Below are 22,009 nucleotides of genomic sequence, written 5' to 3' on the forward strand. Positions count from 1 at the left end.
ACCAAATGACCAACCCATTTCAGGGTTCACACCAAATCTTGTGGAATAAAGTCATAATCTTGATTTCTTTTATTTTAAACCTAAAGAGGAGAAAAAGTTAGTTTAGTGGGCATTGTGGGAATCCCCTTTGGAAGCCATTACAAGTTTTATAATTAAGTAATAAGGATCATCCACAAACTTCTGAAGTTTGTGCTCCATCCATTACTAGTGGGGAAAGGACCAGGAAGGGGGTTAAGTTTTAACAGGTAATAAGCCCAGTATATATATATATAGGTCTTATGATGAGCATGGCTTCTCCTGAAGTGCAAGCTTCGCACTTCAACACACACCCCACACACACACACAGAGAAAGGTGCTCACTTCTCAACATCTGTCAATATCTTCCATGTTAGAAACCTGGATCAGGGCCCCTACTTCCTTCCTCACTTGTGCAGTTGTGCTTAATTGGGTTTCTCCACTGCAGCAATTGGATGTGACCTCTGACTCTGTAAGTGATGGTTGTCGTTTTGTCTCTTCACTTGGTGCAGGGAAAGGGGTTCTCTCGTGGAAGATTGTTCATTTACAATTTCTTCTGTAATTTCTTTTAAATAGTATAGGGAGATAGGAAATGTAACGGCTTCAATTGAGTTGCAAATTCATGGACATTTTCTTAGCATCAAATTGAAGTACCATGTGTAAACTTTTTGTTTCTCATCTAATATGACAAGGGCCTCCGATGATTAGATCACCATTATTGAACATCGAAATGGTTTGGTTTTAACATGAAGTCTTGACACAGACAACCTCACCTTAATCAAGCCAAAATATTGAAAGTTGCTTCGGAAACCATGTAAACTTAACCGTCCAAAAGAATAGACTTAGTTTGATCATAGAGTGAGTTTAATTATGATGCAAATATGTTGATTAACATAAAGAGTTTCAGGTTGGTTATGAATGTGTTTTCGAACTCTTTTTCATGATCAACAAGGGCTTTTCAAGTAGTAATTGGGAAAGAGAATTATATTCCATTCCGACTGTCTCTTTGTGCTTTTCTTCTTAGTTAAGTCTTACTTTGTTTAAATTCTTCGACGTCTATATATGCAAAAGAATTATTCCCTTCATTGTTAACATTGTAAGTGAATATTGGACAAACACTTAAAAGCAACGATTCCTCAAAAGCTATTCATCATTTAAGAAAAAAATGAAAGATTTTCTTTCGATGTAGCTGTGAACGAATTTTAAAACAAAAGAAAGCTCTGAACGATTTGATTTTTATTTATGTAACCCTATAACCTTTTACCTAAAAAGAAAAAAATTCATTTTAAAACTTGACCATAAACTTAAAAAAAGAAAGAACTCATTTCTAAACCTGGCCATAAGCATGCCATAAACACTCTATATAGCTTGATTGAATGATCTTAAATTTGCAAATCTGTCTTTTTAACTAATTATGGGGAACAAGAATGGCCGATCTATCTTAATCAGATTCCCATCTGCTCAGACACTTGAAATTGGAATGAATCGTCAAATCATCAGATCAAGATTCTTCTCGCTTCTCACATATATATCGGGGTTCAACTTCAGTGTTGCAAAATGCAGGGACTCTTAACATAAAAAATAATATTCTGGTAAGTAGATGCATTCAAGTTGGCTACGATCATCAGCCATGAGGAGAGACGAGTCAATCATAAATACATTGAGAAGATGAATCAGAGGATGGGTTCATATGCATTTTGAATTTTTGACAAGGTAGTGACAGTAAGACATGAGAACAATACCAGGAAAAAGAAATCAAACTCAAACAACAGATGAGTAACACGAGGATTTCCTCCCACCGCGTGCAGGCATCGTCCTGCAACACAGAATCGTCTGAAACTTTGTGAAAGATCTTATGGATATCTTTATAAGAACCATACTCCTAGCCTAATGAAGATGGTGAATAAACACCATTATCTCTGATCCTCTTTCTTTTTCTTTCTCTTTTTCTTTTCCAAATCTTTTATTCACATGCCAACTTGGTATCAAAGCTGCTCAAGCAGATTGCGAAGGCTTGAAACGCAGACAAAGGATATCGATAATCCATGGTGAACATATCTTTCCCCACCTTGCCAAACTGCAGGATGATCTTGTCATGATCCGACGAGGATGATGATGATGATGACGGCTGGGCTGGTTGGGCTGGTGTTGGTGTTGGTGCACCCGCAGCCGGCTGTGTGGTAGCAGCAATCAATTGAAAGTTTTTGACTGAGGCAACAGTTACCCGCCCACGGAAGTTAAGGCACCAACACTGCAACTGCTCGTGCCACCTCGGAGCCTTGTTTTTGAGAATCAATGGCCTCTCCTTCCCCTCTTCATCATTTTCATGCAATCCAGCAATGTCAGAGAACCGTGCACTGCTAAACTCACCCGAATGGTCAATGATGGATTTTGAAAAGGATATGCTCCTAAATGAGTCCTCAAGAGAACGAGGGAGTAGCTCCGGCTGGCCAGGAACACTTCCTCCAGCATCAAGAGCTGTGGCAGGAATAGAGTGCATCATGCAATGCATCCGCCGCGGGCCACGTGTGCCTAGTACATTTAGCTCATATGCAATCTGTGCAATGTTGTAGCTCCCAGTTGGGACCTTCGGTGACACTTTCTTGGAGTAGAATCTTCTGCTTGTCCTGCCTACTGGGGAAGCATGGGCACCGCTGTAGGGAGGCTGGGTGTCATAAATTATAAATTTTGTACCAAGAAAATTTGACCTGCAGCAGATTCCCAATTCAGTTTACTTGAAAGATGTAAGAACTTAACGAGACAAGCATAAATCTAGGAACAAGAAAAAGAAAACAATACATGCAAACTATAAGGTGATGGTAAACTTGTAAAACACCAATGACACACGACATACCCAGATGACTTGAGATTAAAATCTAAGGTTTCTCAGTCCCAGAAACCATAAACAATGGAAACAACAGCTGAGAAGGCAACGAAGAAAGCCAGATATGAAGAATGTGCAAAAAGAGCAACACTAGCAATAAAGACACATTAAGCATATAGAACTGTATCGCACAAAGAATAGACCCCATAAAAGCACAGACAACTAATTGCTTCAAAGCAAGAATGGACTCTACTTTGTAATTATTTATTCACTCACCTCAGCTTTCCAATGTAAGTGCTGCTTGATCTTGATATATTTTCAGCGTCCATGGATATAACATATTCTGTGCAAGTAGTTCGTCGATTCCTCTTTGCAGAGAGAAGAAACTTTCCATTTTCAACAAGCAAAGCTGCAGGGGCCGGATACATAATACAGTCACATAAAATTCTCCAAATGGATGACCAGAAAAATAAAGGTAAAAAGAAGAAAAACGTGCGTGTTCATATAGTTCAGGTCATTCACAACAACCTCTCCTTGTACACAACAGTGACAACACTCCCCCAACCCCCAACCAGGGAAAAAGAAACAAACACACACACACACACACACATTTTGTCCTGGATTAGAAGCCTGGTGTTTATGTTCACATTTTCAGCCCGTTCAGAAGTGGTACAGCTATACATTACAGTGCAAGGGTACAGGATTGGTCAATCCACATCTGATTGGCTGGATTAGGATTGACATTTGGTCAATACAAGTTAGATTCAAATAGATCCATACAAATTTTACCAAAGATCAACCAAGAATTGGATCAACTGATTGGATAACAAGAAGGAGAATCCAAACCTTGATCCTGATTCCTAAATTGACACAGCTGAAAATGATATATCTTCAGACAGAGAGAGGGGGGGGGGGTAATATTTTGCATACAAAAAGTAGGTCTAACAAATTCAATAACCCAATTTTCCTTCCATAAGAGGACAGCAATAGAGCAGAAAGACAACAAGATGACAACTCATGTACATGAATTTATGAATTTTTACAAGGTCCAATAGGCCTGAGACTGAGGTTAACATCAACTATTCCTTTACACAAAACATCAAAAGCATAGTGGTCAAGTTGGGAGGGATAAAGTAAAATGGTCCAACCATACGAATTCAAGAGCACTAATTCCCCATTAGATGTAATCCGGTTGCAACTTGGAGTTGTTGGGCAAAAAAAAAACCCCCCCCCCCCCCCCCCCCCCCCCCCCCCCCCCCCCCCTTTTTTTTTTTTTTTTTTTTTTTTTTTTTTTTTTTTTTTTTTTTTTTTTTTTTTTTTTTTTTTTTTTTTTTTTTTTTTTTTTTTTTTTTTTTTTTTTTTTTTTTTTTGTTGGGGATAATTACTGTTGCCCCCTTGTACTTTGATTTTATTACTACTTTATCCTCTGTACTTTTTAAAATTACTATTCCAACCTTTAACTTTGTCAACAATTACTAATGCCCCCCTACCGTTAAGCTCCACCCAGTTCTTGATGATGTGGCATCTATATATTTTTTTCAAAATCCCAAAAATGACCCTGCAATTATCTTTTTACTTATTTGCTCTTTTTTTCAAGTTATAATACTACCCTTAATAGGAAAAAATTAACTTTAATTTCACTTTTCTTTTTTAAAGAGAAACCACCAAATAAAGGAAAGATGTGATTTTTTTTCCTCTAAAAATAAATCACCAAATAAAGGAAAGATGTAATTAAATAGAAACTAAAATATTAAGAAATATCAAATTTAATTCAAAGCTGAAAATTGAAAATCACCTAATATATGCTGACCATTATGTATGTTACCAAATTTTCTATCAATTAGATCTTATATGCTAATTTGTTTGTAAAACTTCCATCATGGTGATTATGAAAAATTTAAGTGGAATGTGAAAGTTTCAACAATCATAAGTATGTGGTCCCACCAAATCCAAAACTAATTCTAAAATATAAGATTTTAAGGATATAATTGACATGCAATATAGTTTCTATAAATGAGGGTAATGCCATATTTTTTACTTCTTAATTTTTAGGGCAAAATAGACATTTCATATTTGATGTTAACAGCCACTTAACACCTTTAAAAGTGAGGGGGGCAATAGCAATTTCACAAAGAAGGGGGTTTGATTAGTAATAAAACCAAAGTATAAGGGGGCAAAAAAAATAACCCCTTTTTTTTTTTAGGAAAAAGGGGGGGGGGGGGGGGGGGGGGGGGGGGGGTAAATTTAACATAAGATTGCTATGAAATTTGGGTAGATCTGGAGTTGACAGAACTTTACCACTTTAGACATATCAGTTAGGCTCAGATTTACTTCACCAGTGGTTTGCATCAGTTTGTAGAAGAGAAGTTACCACCCTCATTATATACTAATGCATTAAAATTCTCTTCCCCATATGTTCTCACTCATTCAAACACGTTAAAGCATTGTGTCACCAAGGTACTCTTTTAAAGCTTAAAGAAGAGCTCCATAGAACTCTTGCTCATTCAGCAATTATGGTCCAGAATGTCAGGACTTAAGAAGTGTCATACTAATAAGCTGTGTGAGTAGCAGAGACTAGAATGTTCTTCAGATGGATTTGGGGAAAAACAAATTAGGATGAAGGGCAAAATGAACGAATTAGAGCAGACTTGGGGGTTGTTTCTCTTTCCACTTACCATCTCTCATTTTTTTTTCTCAATCTTTTTTACTTCTCCTCTTTCCACATCATATTTTCCAATCTTTTATTTCCCTTTTTTGTTAGAACTCAGTTCTCCTTAACTTTTAATCGAATCCACATGGCAGATCGCCCATTAAGTTGGGATACGGCTGGGTTTGTTGTTGTTTTAGTTAACGATCAGATTAGAAGCAGACAGGCTAGTTAGGAGTACAGAGTTTCATGATCATCATATGTACAAGAAGTTGTAAATAAGAAGATCAATTTAGTTCTCATATACACAGAAACATCCATTTACAGCCTCCAAATTGGTATGTGAGGATCATATGTACAACTGTACAAGGAATTCCATATCAGAGGATTTGTTTCTCATACTCAGGAAACATCCATTTGAAAACCTTTCAAATGGCTGAGAAGATGAGCACACAAGTACTAGAAGGATATTAGAGGTTTGTATGGGATAAAATATCAGCAGAATAGTTTATTTCTCACACTCCACTAACACATCGATTTGACAATCTCTTCTTTGAATTGTATTGTCGGCCTCATTTATGTTTTCTCAATCAATAACTACAGTCATCTTTTATTAAGAGAAAGTCCAAATACCACCCCTATTTAAGCATTAGGTGGTAACTTCCCGCCTCCAAGGATGTTTCTCAATCAGTGTAACCATATGGTGAATTAGTGACACCTTCTTGCCTTTTCGTGCATCTACCAAGTTCAAGGGATATTCGAAAAACTATGCCCGAAATGAAGAGCAAACAGAAATACTATTTATAGAAATGTCAAAGAAGTTTGACCTAAAACACTATCAACTGCATAAAAAACCATCATATAATTGCCAAATAAAAAAATTATGCCCGAAATGAAGAGCAAACAGAAATACTGTTTATAGAAATGTCAAAGAAGGTTGACCTAAAACACTATCAACTGCATAAAAACCATCATATAATTGCCAAATATGAACCGTTAAATATCAACTTGCAAAGATACGCAACAACTGCTTGAGCTCAACAAGGGAAATAATCGCACCAAAATCACAACACGAAAAAGTTCCAAGTGAATCTCGAATATTGTAAAATAGGGCCAACAAAATGACAATAAAGAAAATAACTTACCAGGACTAAGGCAAAGAAAAAGATGATAAGTTAAGTTTGCTTTGTCCCGCTTAATGAAGCACTGAATGATTCCATCACGAGGCCCAGGCTAATATTTAAAAAATAAATAAAAGAGGAAAAAAGGAATGTCAAAATGCATACTGAACTGCAGCCCCTGTACAATAGAAATAGTTTTTCTGAACATAAAACAGAAACCCAGTTGAAAACTGTAGGAGATGCAAGCAATTTGTGACGTATTTAAACCCACCTGTTTAAGGGAGACTGGAAAGGTGAGCTTGCCAGAGAACTCAGGACTCTTGACAATCTCTTTGCACATCTCTCTCCATGATCTACAAACCGCAGCACATGCAATGACATGCTTGCGAGATGGCCAGGTACCCTCACTGGCCTCCAATCTCTTAATAACATCACGGAGTAGTTCAGGAGGAAGACTGGCCCAACGACTGTGCTGGATTACCAGAGCCTGGTCATGCGATTCATTAACCAAAACCTGAGACCTGCTCCTATGATGACCTGGAAGTCTGACCTCAAAACTCCGTCTGGATAAACTCCCAAAACTATCCCTCACATCACGGACTATGCTACGGAACGACATTTAATTGGCAAAAATGATAAACAGACCACAGACAGAATTATTATGTCCCCTCCAAGAGCTTGGCATAAATTTATCTCCCAAGGACCTTCAAACACCACTCCTTTAACTGCAAATGGGGAAATATGCCACAAAATTTTATCAACAAAGAAACAGAAGGAGGCCAAACAAGTGGGCAAAAAGTGCAAAAGATTTAGAGAGAGAGAGAGAGAGAGAGAGACCCTGAAAAGATAGCTAAATCAACGTAGTAGCCTAAAATGCCAGCCTTTGGATTCAGACACTTTTTAAGTTCTTTAAATCTTATTTGGCAACCCAAATTGCTAGTGAGCCAATCCCTCTTCCAAAAGTAAGAAATAATCAACAAGGTATACTAGCTTACGAAGAGCGAGAAAGGAAGAAGGAAGAATCCCAAAACGGAAAAATTGATTCAAACTTCCCTTTAGTGACAAGAAAACTACTTTAAATGCAACGAAGATCCCCATGGAATATTATTCAAATTTTACGAAAACATATATTACTCATAAAAGCCCATACCTAAAATCGCAAAATAACAAGGAAGAATCATTAAAGAAAAGAAAATTTGTTCGCCAAAATAGGGATATTGTGGCAAACAATCCAACTTACAGAGTGATCGATACAACATTCACTACAAGATTTATGAGCCATATACTCAGGATTGTTCTTTTACTAGTATCCCCTATGTCATATGAACTCTGATTAGATCGTCATTGGCTGATTTCCAAGCTGCTACGGCAGCATACCATATGGGGGTGTTTGAACTTGGGGGAAGAAAAGCAGAGTTGAAAATGGTCCTGAAAATTTGGTGCCGAAGACTAACCTTCTATCAGACACCGACGACTCAGGAGGCTAATCGTGCGGAAGAGCCAAAGTAGCGCTTAAGAACTGCTCAAAGCTCAGCAGCTTCATTCATGTAGCAGAAAACTTCAGAGATCCCCAAAATATATGTACAACTAAGGAAGAACTGCAAAATAGAAATAAAATCTTTAATATCAAACCACCCACCCCACCACACAGAAAGGGATTAAAACAGAAAATAAAAAAGACAAAAAGCAAAATCGAGTATCCATCCATACTAACTACCGAGGAAGAAAAAGCACGCAAAATTAAGTATTTTCTCTATCACCTCTGCTAAAAGATAAAGTAGATGCAAAAGCAAAGGAAAAAAGAAAGCGCTAGTTTTGTTTAACCTCAAAACCTGAACGCTATGAACAAACACGAAAATCCTAGTTACCAGACACAATCCTGCATAGGAAGTTGAGAGAAACTCAAGAACAACCTCAAATTCTCACAAACTGCCCAAAGAAGAACCCAAACCAGTACAAATATGAGAAAAACCTTGAAATATTCATCTTCGCATAAACGACGACAAAAATCACACCAAAAAAGAAAAGAACTACAAGTAAGAGATCTATACCTCAACGCACCGTCTGGTGACAAGAGAAACCTCCGTCACTAAAACTTCCAAAAAGCTGAGATCTTTCCGCCAACAACCAGACGACGAAACAAGATAAACTCTGGAACAATTTTAACTGCTCACTTCGTCTCTGTACAGTGCTCAGATCCTTCGCTTTAACACCCGGTTTCTCTCTCTCTCTTTCCTTCCCTCCACGGAACCCAAATTTCCTTAAATCCAGTTGACGAATTTTATGTCGATTGATTTCTGATGATATCGGATTAAAAATTTAAAATAATACGAAGATTACCTTTTATAAAATAATAATTTAGGTCCAAAAGAAAAAGGAACAAATTGAGGTATTTGACTGTTCCGTCTCGTTCCCGTTACGGTGGACTTTCAGAAGCCTGAAGCACATCACTGTTCACCGCCTACGCTGCTCGGCTGCTGTCAGTCTGAGATGACTGTTGAACACTTGAACTTTAGGCTGCTTTGACTTTTTGACAACTTGGGCTCACGCTATAGTATAATTCCCGAGTTGACCTCATCCAACGGTGCAAGAATTTTCCTATTTGTCTAAACAATAGACAATAGAGGGTCTAGATTTGCTCTCGTTAATAAAAGAATTTGAAGAAGATGAGTTATTTAATTTAATCTTTTTCGCTCAGCAGAGAAGAAGGTGGTGAGTTCATGACTTCATGTGAGTGGCATAATGAAGCGGAGCATGATTTCATCATGAAAACGGAAAATCGAAAACCTCATCCTGATATACAATGACAAAAACGCCCACATGTTTCAAGCGAATATCTGCGTGATGTGCCTATATCGTTTTCCTTCGCGTCGTTTTTCGTAAGGTAAAACCGTAATCATACTCATAATATACTAGTTATTTTCGTGTTCTTATCCGATTTGCATGAAGTATTTTCGTGTTTTTTTCTTTCTTTTTTTAAATGACGAATTAACCTCGAAACTGACCTAACAGCCGTTAGTATCAACCGTTGATGGCTGATTGTCTACCATACCATAGAGTGGATACAGGATAGAGATGTGACGCGTATGCCAGACACGTGGCATGGGTACTCATCCAGCGTAGGCATTCTGACCTCATCTTCCATCTGAAATGCCACGTGTCTTTAACATTTAAAACTACCTACCTCAATGGATGTTTTTTTTTTTTGGTTTTTCTGAACCAATTAGGTAACGGTTACCTTTTCATACGAGAGGAAGCGTGTAGAGGACGGGCATCGGTGGGATCCACTATACAGATCGGGTATCGCAGTGCCACGTTGCGATTCCCTATTGGTCCGTATTTTGTCGGATTTCTTTCGCTGATACCGGATTTCCGAATCCTATGAACCCGTTTGGTAGTTGGTCGTAAGTCGCTGTAATTGCCGAAGTCCTCAAGTCCGTTTTGTCGTCTCTTCTTGGTCATTCGATGTCGGAAACCCGACAACGAGTCGGGTACCAAAGTAATACATGGATCTGGATGGGGAAGTTAGCAGACCGAGTTGAAGTGAGTCCCTTCATGACTCAGATTTTTGTTTGAGCCGACTCGGGGATATTATTGGAGTTCTGTAAAACTCGCTGAGTTCAGCATGCTCATAACTCGTGAGTTGCTCAATAATCAGTCAATCCGTGTTTTATGGACTGAATTTTTCTATATGAGTGATATTGACTAGTCCAAATATTCACATGAGGTTACATTAATCCGATTTTTTTTCTAGAAAATAAAAAAAAATCCAATATTTATTGACTCACTAATATTTCAAGTCATGTGAATCTCACCAAGTCTTCTAAGAGAAATATTAAATGAATTTTTATTTTATTTATTTTTCATTAATTTATATATTATTTATAAGTTGTGTTTATAAATAAAGGTATTTAATGCTTTTTATTTATTGCATTTAATATTGATCCTTTTCTCTCATTGTAAATCAATCACTGCCTGGGATTTTATATTTTTTTAAAATATTTATTGTAAATAAAGGCATAGCAAGTAATGACATCTTCATCACTTATATGGATTTGGGAGCCAAATATAGTTTGAAATCTAACTTAATTACTCCGGGAAGAAGGAGATAAAGAAGATCTTGAGAATAGAAAGGAGAATCATTTACATTTGCATGGCCCTATGTCCAAACATATAAATGTACAAAATTATCATTTGTGCCCACACTAATAGTAATGTAGTCGGCAAAATAATTAGCTTGATATACCATAGATAGAAAGGAATGCATTATTTTGTCAAAAATGTTAACTTTTCTCCAGTGGTGAGAATGTTATTTTCTCTCGCAATCATATGAACTCGACCTATGTAAATGATTTATACGATACAAAAAAGACCCACGTAAATGATAATGCTATACGCATTACCATTGGTATGTCACATATTACTCCACATCGATGTCATAAAACCTACCACCATTATTTCATCATTTTCAAACATGACTTAATGGTGGGGCACCAAAGTCATTTGTAGAAGTGGAGCATATCCACATGATTCATGAATCAAGTTTACCATTCAGAAGTGGACCACCACAGAGCTATTCTCCTTTGGTACTCATGATATATACTAGATTACTAAAGGAAAAACAAACCTGATCATTTCACAATCTAGGGTTTTTCATTGTCTCTCATGTTGTAGGTAAACTTGAAAATTAAGAGAAGATTTCTCATCTTATTAATTTAAACCTACCTAATGGGTTACTAGAAGAGTCTCCATTTTTACCAACGGGGGTTGGTCCAAGTGGTAAGCAGCTTTGTTCGCTTAAGTAAGGTTCCGGTATCGAAACCTTGTGGATGTAAAAAATCCCCATTGGGAAGACTCACCCACCACAGCCAGGTGTGCGACCAAGGATCGAACATCGGATTAGTCAGGGACAAAGCCTTAGAAACCGGGATTGGCAAAAAAAAAAAATCACCATATTTTTCATTTATAATCAATTATCTTTAGATGGGTCATATTTACTTTCCTTTTCTCTCATATCCTTCTCCTCCGTGTGATTCACAATTTTTAAATTCATAATTTCTTACCATTGCACAATTATTTATACACAGGCAGGTGAGATTTCAGATAGGCAATGTCCCCAGAAATGATTATTAAAATTAAGTTAACAAACATACAAACTAACTGTTTATCAACTGGTGAGATTTCTCATTCCCTGGAAAAAGGTTTTCATGGTATCTTGTGGTTGTGATGCCTTGCAGATGGCCTACTTAACTGTTCTGAAAAATAAATATAGAAAGAGATGTTAAGATGCTTTACTTGCAACAACTTAACTTTTATCACTAAAAGTAGAAGCCAAGATTGGCTTAAATAGTAGCATAAGTGCACCATTACAAGAGCAAATCTATTATGTGAATATGTATCTATGATTCTATGGCTCAGATGGCGCCAGAGACTTGTAGTTGTTGATGCTGCTACTGTGTAAAGTTGAAAAATAAGGTATCCATCCTCAGCATTTGTATTCACAATTTCTCAACAACTATAAGTGAATAATAGATACTCATTAATCACCACACACACTTCAGCTTTTCTTTTGATTGATTCCATTGAATTGAATATCATGCATTGCCTTTAAACTATCACTGGGCTTTTTCTATTTTTTTTTTTCATATGTTTATACTGATATTCTATTAAAAAATGGCACTTGCTCAAATTTGTGACATACAAAATTATCATGGTACCTCTCTTTGGGTTGTATTAATTAGACGTTATTTTTTGACCTTCTTCATCACGCAATCAAGTAGGACCACTACTTCTAAAAGTTGTTAAGGTGGGATCCACCTGATTGTATAAAAATAGGGAGTAATGAATATTGTGCAATACCCTATAGGGGAAGCATGGCGAAAAAAATTTCTAAAAAGATTTGATCGTATTTAAAATAATTAATTTTTATCATCCAACGAATTCTATTATACCACATGGTACACGAGATAAGCCACATGTTATAAGTCAACTAATTAGGTAGTAAGTAAGAAATTTAGGAAACCATTAATCTTAAATTGTATCTCCGGCCCCTCAATCCATCTATTCTCATATTATGGCTAGTGTTGGTGCAATATGAGCCACAAATATAGGCATGCATGGTTGGCGAGCAAAATGCAAACCGACCTTCATGTGGTCTGTGTAGAGATTTTTTTTTCTTTTTCTTTTAAGAATTGTAGCTGGCTCTGAAAAAGATTTGAACATTTGATCATCTTACTTAAGAAATGATGATCATTTGTCAATTGAACCACCTCTTTGGGGTAATTGTCATTTATCGTTGCTGAGATAGACCTCATGTGTCAAGTTTCATGCTTATACATGCATGCATGCCCAAAAATTCAATCTTATAATGAAAATTTTGAAAGGGAATTCTCTAGATGTACAAGCATTTGTTATTAGTAATTAGTGATGCGAGGCCATAGCATGACACATGTGAGATTATAGTTTTTGTCAAAATTAATCTTTATATATTTGTTGAAAAAGAAATTTGTCTAGGAATATTGTCTACATCAATATTTCCATAAATCTATCTCCCTTTCATAATGTAAACATTCACCTTTGCATCTTGTTTATCATCAACTAAAAAAATTATTTCTTATTTATTATGTGATCATTATGTAGATAGAAATTTCCATACTGTATTGTAAAAAGATGTCTAAAGAATTTCATTTTATTTTTATTATTTTTTTTTGTGGCATAAGAAAGATAAATAATTTTTTGGGATTAAATTTTTTTTTCTATTTTTATTTGATAAAAATATTATAATTTTATTTTAATTTTAACAAATGTTATGTGTCACTCACGCAAGCCACAAACTACTCTCACAAAAATTTAAAATAGGTGGCATGAATTTTTTTTTGGTGCAGAGTTTGTCACTTACTATTTAAACTAAAAAAAATTAAAATTTGAATTTAGGCTTTTCTTTCTTTATTTTTATGATAATCAAAAGTAAAGATTTTTTTTTTTTTTTTTTAACAAATAAAAGGGTTTAACAACCTGAAAACGAAAACTATTGAAAAGGTTCTTAAAATTTAGAAATATATTAGTCGTTTATTTACCTATTTTTATATAATAAATTATTAAACTAGAAATTGACACATTAATTAACATTTATAATTAATTTGATTTGACACACTAATTAATATTTATAAATAATTTGATTTAATTTTAAATCATTTAATTTAATGCAATCTTAAAATGGCGAGTAAAAACAATCCAAAATCATCATGTAGAACATTCTATTGTCACACCTTATGTGATTTAACCTTCCCTGGTCACATGTCCCAGATAAAATCCTTTTATTTTTATTTCGGGGGAAGACAAATTCTTATTTATTTATTTATTTTCTATTTTTATAAATGTATATTTTTTTAACAAAATCATATTTAAAATTTTTGTATAAATATCACATTTGGTAATCGGTTCTCAAGTCATTGTTAAGCGCTAGTACTCGAATTGGGCCACGGAACCCGACAAGTAAAGGGTGGGCTGGGCTTTTGCAACCCATTAAATGTAAATGGGCTTATATTTATGGGTTCACCACACAAAAGGAATACTTGGAAGGTTACCATCCATGTCAACTTGGGTCTTTTTTTCCTGAACGAAGAAGAAGAAAGAACATCATAAAAGAAAAGATTTAGAAAAATAGACTATAGGATGCATGAGAGATAACCTTTCAATGAAGAAAGCAAAGGGAGCCAAGAAAATGAAAGCAAGAGTGTATTTGTAGGCGACGAGGATTTTTTAGTTCATCCTATCAATGCATACGAGCTTATAGAACAGATTAGTTATGATCTGACAGTGTAATGGGCATTTGTAGAAGAGTCTAATTACCAATAGAATTCAGTATTTATACTATAAATACTAGCTAGAAGCAGCGGTCTAGGTATTCCAAACTAAATACTCAGGATGTAATGCTTTAAGCAACCTCGTGCTTAAACCCTAACCCTAACAAGTTTGTCATGGCTGATATTAGCCTTAGATTTGTGAACAAATGGGTTTTTCATTGAAATAATATGATACAAAAACTCCTAATTTCGCCATCTTATTCAAATGCAAGTCAATCTATCAATTAAGGGAAGGATTCTCACTGTGTAACTTAAATACAAACATCAAAAGAAGAAGCTAATGCATTCAGCAATGGAGTCCATATCCTCTCCACCCGGGCAGTCCGTCATTCTATCCTCTCATCCTCCCACTCTCAGACATGGACAGCCCATGGTAAACGAGCAAGTCCGTGTTAGTCCAACTATGAGGGTGGGAGGATGACGATACGGCTTATTAGGGTTGAGACGATCTGAATTCACGTATCTTGTTAGGCTCAGACACTATAAATACATGTATATCAATGGTATTGTGCTATTGCTGAAGGAGTTGATCATCTTCAAGTAGAAAATGATTCTCAGTCTTTGATCTGGATGATTCTTTCTTCTAAGTTGCTAGGAAGGCTGCATTCTTTGCAAGAAGAATTGACTGCCCTATATCCAATCCTTAGGTATTGGAATTTTCTAAATCAAAGGTGAGTCCTACTTAATGAAATGATTCATTGTTCATCCGAAAAAAGAAGAAAGAAAAAAAAAATGTATGGGGAAAATTCCATGAACGATGCTTTGATCATCCACGTTTGAATAAAGAATTTATAAAGAATAAAAAATAATCCTGATTTGTACCTTAGTTCTTCAAAATTGAACGAATTTACAAGCTCTAAGAAATAGGAAAAACACAACTAGTATTCAAAATTTTTTAGGGCATTGTTTCTTTGGGCATCACATTTTATCTTCCTTTCCTTCCATTGCTACAACATCCAAGTGCAATGCAGCCAAACCTATTGGGAACAATTGACGACAACTGATCAATGTTTTGATAATTTGAGTTCTTAGCATCGAATAGGTGCAATTATTGAGAGCTCAGTGTCTTGTTCATGTTTGTTCTTGGCATCAAGAGTAGTGAGCAAAGAAGAATTGAGAGTAGCAACGTTGGACTCCTCATCTTTGAAGCTCCTAGATGGCATAAGGTGAGATATCCTCTTAATCTCTCGCCCCTTTCCCCACAATACTGCATACAACCCTATCACTATTCCTGCTGCACCTACTAGGCTGCAAAAAAAATATTGATCAAATTAACAATTCACATCACCAAATCAAACTCTTGGGATGGCAAATTAAGTATTGATTAACATCAAACAAAGTAATTCAGGAAGAAGGCAGAAAAGTTAATTAATTACCTTCCAACATGTAATTTTTCTCCTAGAATCAATGAACCCACGATTGCCACAGCCAGAAGCATCAAAGGGCTGAAGCTTGTAACATATAGTGGGCCCTTTATTTTGACAGCCCAAGCAATAAGCGTAAACACAGTTCCTGATGCAATTATTCCCTACACAATAGCAACACAATATTACATACGATCAATAAAACTGTTATGCGTCTGATAATAGTAGCAAATAGCCCTCTTCAAGGGGCCACACTCTGCTCGTTCATTTTTTTTTTGAACGGCAAGTAGCTCTCGTGCCAACTCTGATACCAAATGTTAGGTATTTTGCAAAGTATCAAAAGCTTTAAAGCCATGAAACCAACTGAATCAAAACACCTTAACTTATTCCATGATAGGCTTGCCCAATATAACACCCAAAAACTAAATCAATCAAGATTAATTGTCAAGCAGCAATTGAGAAGAAGGTAGATCTACTTTGTTCAATTGGAATTCCATACCGTATAAGCTACGGTCCAAAGCCTGATGTTCCATCCAAGTTTCCAATCCGCCCAGTTATGATCAAGACAAATAGCAAGCACCAGGTTCTGTGCTGCTCCCATAAAACACATAAGAGCTGTGCCTGATAAAGGACAAGGGTACCTCTCCATCATCAAAGCCTCAACGATCATCCAGATTGCAAAACTCAAACAGCTACAAAAGCCAACTGCTGCGCCTAATGCTATATTACTATGGTGTGCTGCTGCTGCTGATGCAGTTGGTCCATGACCAAATCTTCGTGTAAGGTCAATATTTGTCGACCAAAAGATGACTTCTGGTCCTCTGTAGAATGTCAACACCATTGCACCTCCTATACCAATGGCTGTACCCATCAACTTTGCTTTCCCTGCTAGGGTATGTATTTGTAGTTTCTCCATCCTGTGATTAATCAATCAATGGTCCATTGCTCAACATCTTGTTAAAAATATAAATATAAATATAAATGGATGATTGCCCAAGTCTTTTTCACCTGATAATCACAGCTATCATATAAGTTATAGCTGGAACAAGGTTTGCTGTGGCCGCTGCAAATGTTGTCGATGTCAAGGTCAAGCTTAATAAATAGAGATTCTGACCCAACGTTCCCCTAAAAATCAATGATAAAGAAGCAATCAACCAAAGAATGAAAACCCAAGTTATGGAATGCTTAGAATTTTATGGGGGTCTCTGACTAAACATCACACCACAGCTGTAGAACAGCATTTCTAGGGAACCCACTAGAAGTCGACTTACCCAAGTAACCCACAAAGAAATGCTAGGAAGGTTACCATCCACGTCAACTTGGGTCTTTTTTTCCTGAAAGAAGAAGAAGAAGAACATTATCCAATAACAGGTTTAGAAAGACTATACATCGTGGAGAGATTTGATAGTAAGGGATGCATGCATGAGAGAACCTTTCAATGAAGAAAGCCAGGGGAGCCAAGAAAACGGAAGCAAAAATGTATCTGTAGGCGATCAGGATTCTTAAATTCATTCCATCCCTGGATGCGAGCTTATAGAAGACATTGACCAGAGCAACCAGGACTTGGGTTGCTACCATTAATATAACCGGTTTTAACTGGTGAAGAGATTTGACGATTTCCATCAAGGAGAAACAATCGTCTAAGCTCAATACAACTTTTTAATGGAGAAGAAGAAGGGGAAAGATACACAGAGAAGAAGAAGGGAAAAAAAGATGACCAGGGTTGAACGAGCAAGAGAGCCAGAAGATGACAATCTGCCTTAACCCAAAGCTTATCGGGATCAGACATTAGAGGCAAATGGATATGGACTTTGGCCCCAAAAAGTAAAAAGACTAGGTCAAACTTCTGGTATCAGTTGCAACCGTGTTGATCACTGTAATAAGTAAACAAGAATGACTATTAGATTCTGGAATTTTGTAGTCGAATGGGACAATTTTTTACTTAAATTGATGGATTATTTAGTTTTCCAGCTGTGATCAAGTATTTTTGGCAGCTTTTTGTTTTCTGGTTTTTTTCCCTTAATTTGATCGTCCAAGTATGTGGTGAAGGGTTAGATGGGTAGAAGTAAAATTATATATAAAAATTTATCTAGTAGTGTGCATAAACTTAGCATTATATGACTCAAATAAGTTACAAACCCTATTTTAACTTCTTAGTTTAAGTAAATGAAAAAAAAGGGGTGAAATTACAAATCTACTAATACCCTAAGGAGTATGAACTGCCAACAATAGGTTTTGTTCTTCTTCATCATCGGTCTTCTTCCTTTACTATTGCTTTTGCTGTTGTTTTGTTGCCAAGTTAGCCAGAGCTAAGTTATGACAAGCTGTAGATGAAAGATCAGTGTTATTGCCATTATTATCAATGCTAGCAAAGAGCTGAAGGTGGATTGGAGGTGACCAACACCTCAACGCATTTTGAATCATTAAAATTCTCAGTTGGTGTAAGCTGAGACATCATTTTCATCTCCTTCTGCTTACCCCACAACACCGCATACAATCCAATCACTATTAGTGCTGCACCTATTAGCCTGGCGGGAAAAGAAAAAAAATGATAAACAAATTGAATTCACATTCAATAACCAGTAAAAATTTGTATAATACGAAAAGGTCTTACATTCCAACATGTAGGTCCTCAGCAAGGAACAAGTACCCTACGATCGCCACCATCAAAAGCATCAAAGGATTGAAGATGGATATGAATAGTGGGCCCCTCGCTCTTGATGTCCAAGCTATCAACGTAAACGATACCCCCGATGCTAGTATTCCCTACACCACAGTAACACAGTGATATGATGCCAATGAGGGGTTAGTCTAGCGGTAAAAGACCTACACTCCCACTCGGCGGCATATATATATATATAAATAAACATTTAATTTCTGCATTAATATAAAAAGCTACCTTGAGGATGTAATCGTAGCTAGCAAAAGCTAGCCCGATGAACCTCAGATTAAAAAAAAAAAAAAACTCAGTGATATGATCAATCGTATATATCTATATACAAGTAACTAAAAATCATCTTGATCGTTGATTTGGAATCTCATACCGAGTAAGCTACAGACAAAAGCCTGATATTCCACCCAAGCTTCCACTCTTCCCACTTGTTATTTTCGCACATAGCAAACACCGTGCTTTGTACTGATCCCATCAAGCACATCAACGCCGTGCTTGTTAAGTGACAAGGGTATTTCTCGCTCATCTTAGTCTACAAAATCAACGGCATAAAATAAATCCAAGGAAATCAACGGAGGGCAATTTAGGTTTTTCACGATTACCTGAACATTCAACCAGATTGCATAGCACAAGCAGCAACCAAAGGCCAGGATCGAGCCCAATACGTTATTGCCAGCGTGTCTTGCTGACGTGGACGCTCCATGTGAGAGATCAATTTCTGTTGACCAAACTTTAATCTTAGGTCCTCTATAGAATGTTAGTATCATTGCTCCTCCTATACTTATGGTGGTCCCCACTATCTTTGCTTTTCCCGCCATCGTCTCAATCCGTAGCTTTTCCATCCTTCGATTAGTCAAAAGAATGAACGGTCGTTGATCTATGAATCACAGCATATTAGAATGATAAATGGAAAAACCCGAAACTAACCTTAAAACAAGAGCTACGAGGAAGGTCGTTGCTGGAATGAGGTTTGTCATGGCTGCTGCAAATGTCATTGATGTCAAGTTTAAGCTTGAAGCGTAAAGATTCTGAGACAAAGTTCCCCTGGAAAACCATCAAAACAAGAATTCAGAAAGGCAGCAACAGTTTTGATCGATCATCAGCTCAAAACTGACTTACCCAAATAACCCACAAAGAAATATTTGGAAGGCGATCTTCCATGTCAACTTTGGTCTTTTATTTCTGCAACAACAGATTTAATTAAGACTATTCCGTAAGTAATAAAATGTAATGTAGGAGCCAGGAGGAAAGAAAGAGGGAGAACCTTTCAATGAAGAAAGCAAAGGGAAGCAAGAAAATGGTAGCGAACATATATCTGTAGGCAACTAAGATCTTCATGTTCATTCCATCTATAGTAGCAAGCTTATAGAACACAGTGATTCCAGCGAGGATGGCCTGAACGATCACCATCATCAACACTGGCTTCAACCCTTGAAGGAATTTGCAGATATCCATAACTACCATCTCTCTTCAATGCAGCTAGCTCAAACTAGCTATCAATAAGGGAACGATTCTCACTGTCTAACTGAAGTACAAATATCAAAAGAAGAAGAAGAAGTTCAGAGAGAGACAGAGAAGACTTAATGGAGATCACATGCATTCAGCAATGGAGTGATATAGTCACTTATTTATAATGCTACAGGAGGAAATAGGAACCAGTGTGTCTTGTCGGGCTCAGATACATGTACATGGGTATCAGGAAGATTCCATGAACGACGCTTTTGATCCATCCAAGGAAAACCCAGTTTGATTGGTACGATCAACAGCGAATTGGTTCTGGTTTTGTCGGAGTTAGAAAATTTGAAAGATTATAAACTAATCTGAGAAATTAATTAAGGATCGACCCAATTGCCTACGATTTGGGAGATATGACGTAGGGTTAAGGAAAGATGACTGCGTATTAGGTGCTAACATCATTCGTTTCTCCAAGGAAAGGTGGGTGCGCGACTTCAGACCTTCTGGTCTTTTTCTAGAACCATTTTCTAATGGTTTTATCAAAGAGTGATGGTATATGCACGATGGAGATTTTTTCTTTTTCTCTTTAATTTTTCTGTATGAAGTAATGAAGGAATTATAAGTTGTGTCTAAATGAAATTTGAGTCGAGTATCTCTATTTGTATGTAATTTTGAGACATGTTTTTTGGTTTTTGAGTTGTTTTGCAAAAAGCTTTCTTCATACACAAACCAAAGAACACCCATTTTACCAAATGCTTTTTTGGGGTTTTTTTTTTGATGTTCTGAGAATAGAAACAAAAACTGTTCATTGGCCCGTTACCAAACATGTCTTTAGCATTGAGATGTATTTGTCCTTTGGATGGTTTTTACGTCTTTAGTTTAAGCATTTAAGTGTAGAAGAGATGTAACGAGTGGTCGAAATTTAAACCTGACCACCTATCGACCATCTAGAAGCAGTACTCTCAACATGCGCAGGACTGAACCACGATATATAAAAAAAAGGTAGCCAACCTCATCAAAACAAGCTTTTTAAAAGTGTTGGGATCTTAAATGGGTTTTAAAATATCTATACATATTCTATAAAAAATCTAAAAAATTGTTTAGTGTCATTATAAGAAGAAGACGTGTTTCGTTGCCAATGGATGAGAATATGATTATGTTTTTTTATTCTGATATCTTTATCAGAATTCTACAAAAAATAAAACAGATATCTTCATCAGATTACTTAAAAAATATTTATCTTGGTCCAATACGTAGCACTGTCTCTTATATTTAAGAACATAATAATATTATAGCTATTTAGAATGTGAAAATAGTTTTTAATTTCATTAAATATCGTATTCTGTCGATCTGCATGACTAAGCATTTAAGTGGGCTTTCCATGCACAAATAAACTGGAAAGAAGGGAGTAACGGAGGAGTTTCTCCTTCTGTCTTTTACTTTGAATCTCTTTATTAAAAAAGAGAAAAAAAAAGCAAGGAAGAGAGTGAGTGGCTTTAGAAATTAGGAGGAACTTTCAATAAATGAGTTTTCCACAACATCAAGTTGTGGGTTCATGATATGGGGATAGATCTCCACATATTTTCTTCAATATCATTGATTTCAACTTCGTCAACAAAGGGGGAAAGCATATCAGATTATCACACGCATGATCACTAATGAAAAAGAACTAATTTCTGCTTATGAAACTTTACTCCTTTTTAAAATCTACATATGCCATATGGTTCTTTTATTGAATTATTATTTTTGTGTAGAGACAAAGCAGATCATGAGAAACTTTTTCTTTATAAGGTTCTTCGACATGCAGTGTTAGAATCCATTTCAACTTGAAGAAAGTCTAGAAATGGGTGCTAAAAAGTAGTATACTTTAAAAAATGAGGGGTACTGTGTAAAAATGAAAGAGATGAGTATATATTATTAATTCTTCATATGCACTTTAGCCAAGCTTGACTGAGCCAAACCTAGAAAAATCATAATTCTTTTCTTTTTCAACTATACGAGGATTGCAAGTGGCAAAGCAATGAATTTGAGGGGTTTCTAGACCCAG

General features: G+C 36.2%; 2 protein-coding genes and 1 pseudogene across 3 annotated transcripts; all 3 read right to left on the reverse strand.

The window, feature by feature from the left end:
• Positions 1-1,005: 1,005 nt before the first annotated feature.
• LOC149008744 (tubby-like F-box protein 8) lies at positions 1,006-8,896 on the reverse strand. Its single transcript, XM_089161425.1, has 6 exons — positions 8,659-8,896; positions 8,062-8,205; positions 6,879-7,332; positions 6,632-6,719; positions 3,116-3,248; positions 1,006-2,723 (listed from the first exon to the last, which is right to left on the reverse strand). The coding sequence occupies exons 3-6, from the start codon at positions 7,224-7,226 to the stop codon at positions 1,979-1,981; spliced, it is 1,314 nt and encodes a 437-aa protein (XP_089017551.1). The 5' UTR covers positions 7,227-7,332; positions 8,062-8,205; positions 8,659-8,896; the 3' UTR covers positions 1,006-1,978.
• Positions 8,897-15,500: 6,604 nt separating this feature from the next.
• Positions 15,501-17,459, reverse strand: LOC149008745 (WAT1-related protein At1g68170-like). Its single transcript, XM_089160820.1, has 6 exons — positions 17,269-17,459; positions 17,108-17,170; positions 16,845-16,961; positions 16,336-16,753; positions 15,849-16,000; positions 15,501-15,720 (listed from the first exon to the last, which is right to left on the reverse strand). Exons 1-6 carry the CDS (start codon positions 17,457-17,459, stop codon positions 15,501-15,503), a joined length of 1,161 nt encoding a protein of 386 aa, XP_089016946.1.
• A 470-nt stretch (positions 17,460-17,929) lies between these two features.
• Positions 17,930-20,076, reverse strand: LOC149008746 (WAT1-related protein At1g68170-like; annotated as a pseudogene). Its single transcript, XR_016174651.1, has 7 exons — positions 19,772-20,076; positions 19,627-19,689; positions 19,435-19,551; positions 19,110-19,350; positions 18,881-19,039; positions 18,451-18,602; positions 17,930-18,364 (listed from the first exon to the last, which is right to left on the reverse strand). The product of XR_016174651.1 is annotated as a WAT1-related protein At1g68170-like (transcript).
• Between the last annotated feature and the right edge of the window lie 1,933 nt (positions 20,077-22,009).

The sequence above is a fragment of the Hakea prostrata genome, chromosome 7 (assembly GCF_041222555.1).
Source record: "Hakea prostrata isolate BN-2017 chromosome 7, UWA_Hpros_2, whole genome shotgun sequence".
Classification (NCBI taxonomy): domain Eukaryota; kingdom Viridiplantae; phylum Streptophyta; class Magnoliopsida; order Proteales; family Proteaceae; genus Hakea; species Hakea prostrata.

Bases quoted from the DNA above. Each gene is read 5' to 3' on its own strand.
- LOC149008744 (XM_089161425.1), bottom strand. From the start codon at position 7,226: ATGTCGTTCCGTAGCATAGTCCGTGATGTGAGGGATAGTTTTGGGAGT. The intron at 3,249-6,631 runs GTAAGTTATTTT...CGGCCCCTGCAG, and splicing joins TTTTCTTTGCCTTAGTCCTG to CTTTGCTTGTTGAAAATGGA. The intron at 2,724-3,115 runs GTGAGTGAATAA...AATCTGCTGCAG, and splicing joins ACTTACATTGGAAAGCTGAG to GTCAAATTTTCTTGGTACAA.
- LOC149008745 (XM_089160820.1), bottom strand. From the start codon at position 17,459: ATGGAAATCGTCAAATCTCTTCACCAGTTAAAACCGGTTATATTAATG. The intron at 16,962-17,107 runs GTAAGTCGACTT...ATTGATTTTTAG, and splicing joins TTTCTTTGTGGGTTACTTGG to GGGAACGTTGGGTCAGAATC. The intron at 15,721-15,848 runs GTAATTAATTAA...TTTTTTTTGCAG, and splicing joins GAAAAATTACATGTTGGAAG to CCTAGTAGGTGCAGCAGGAA.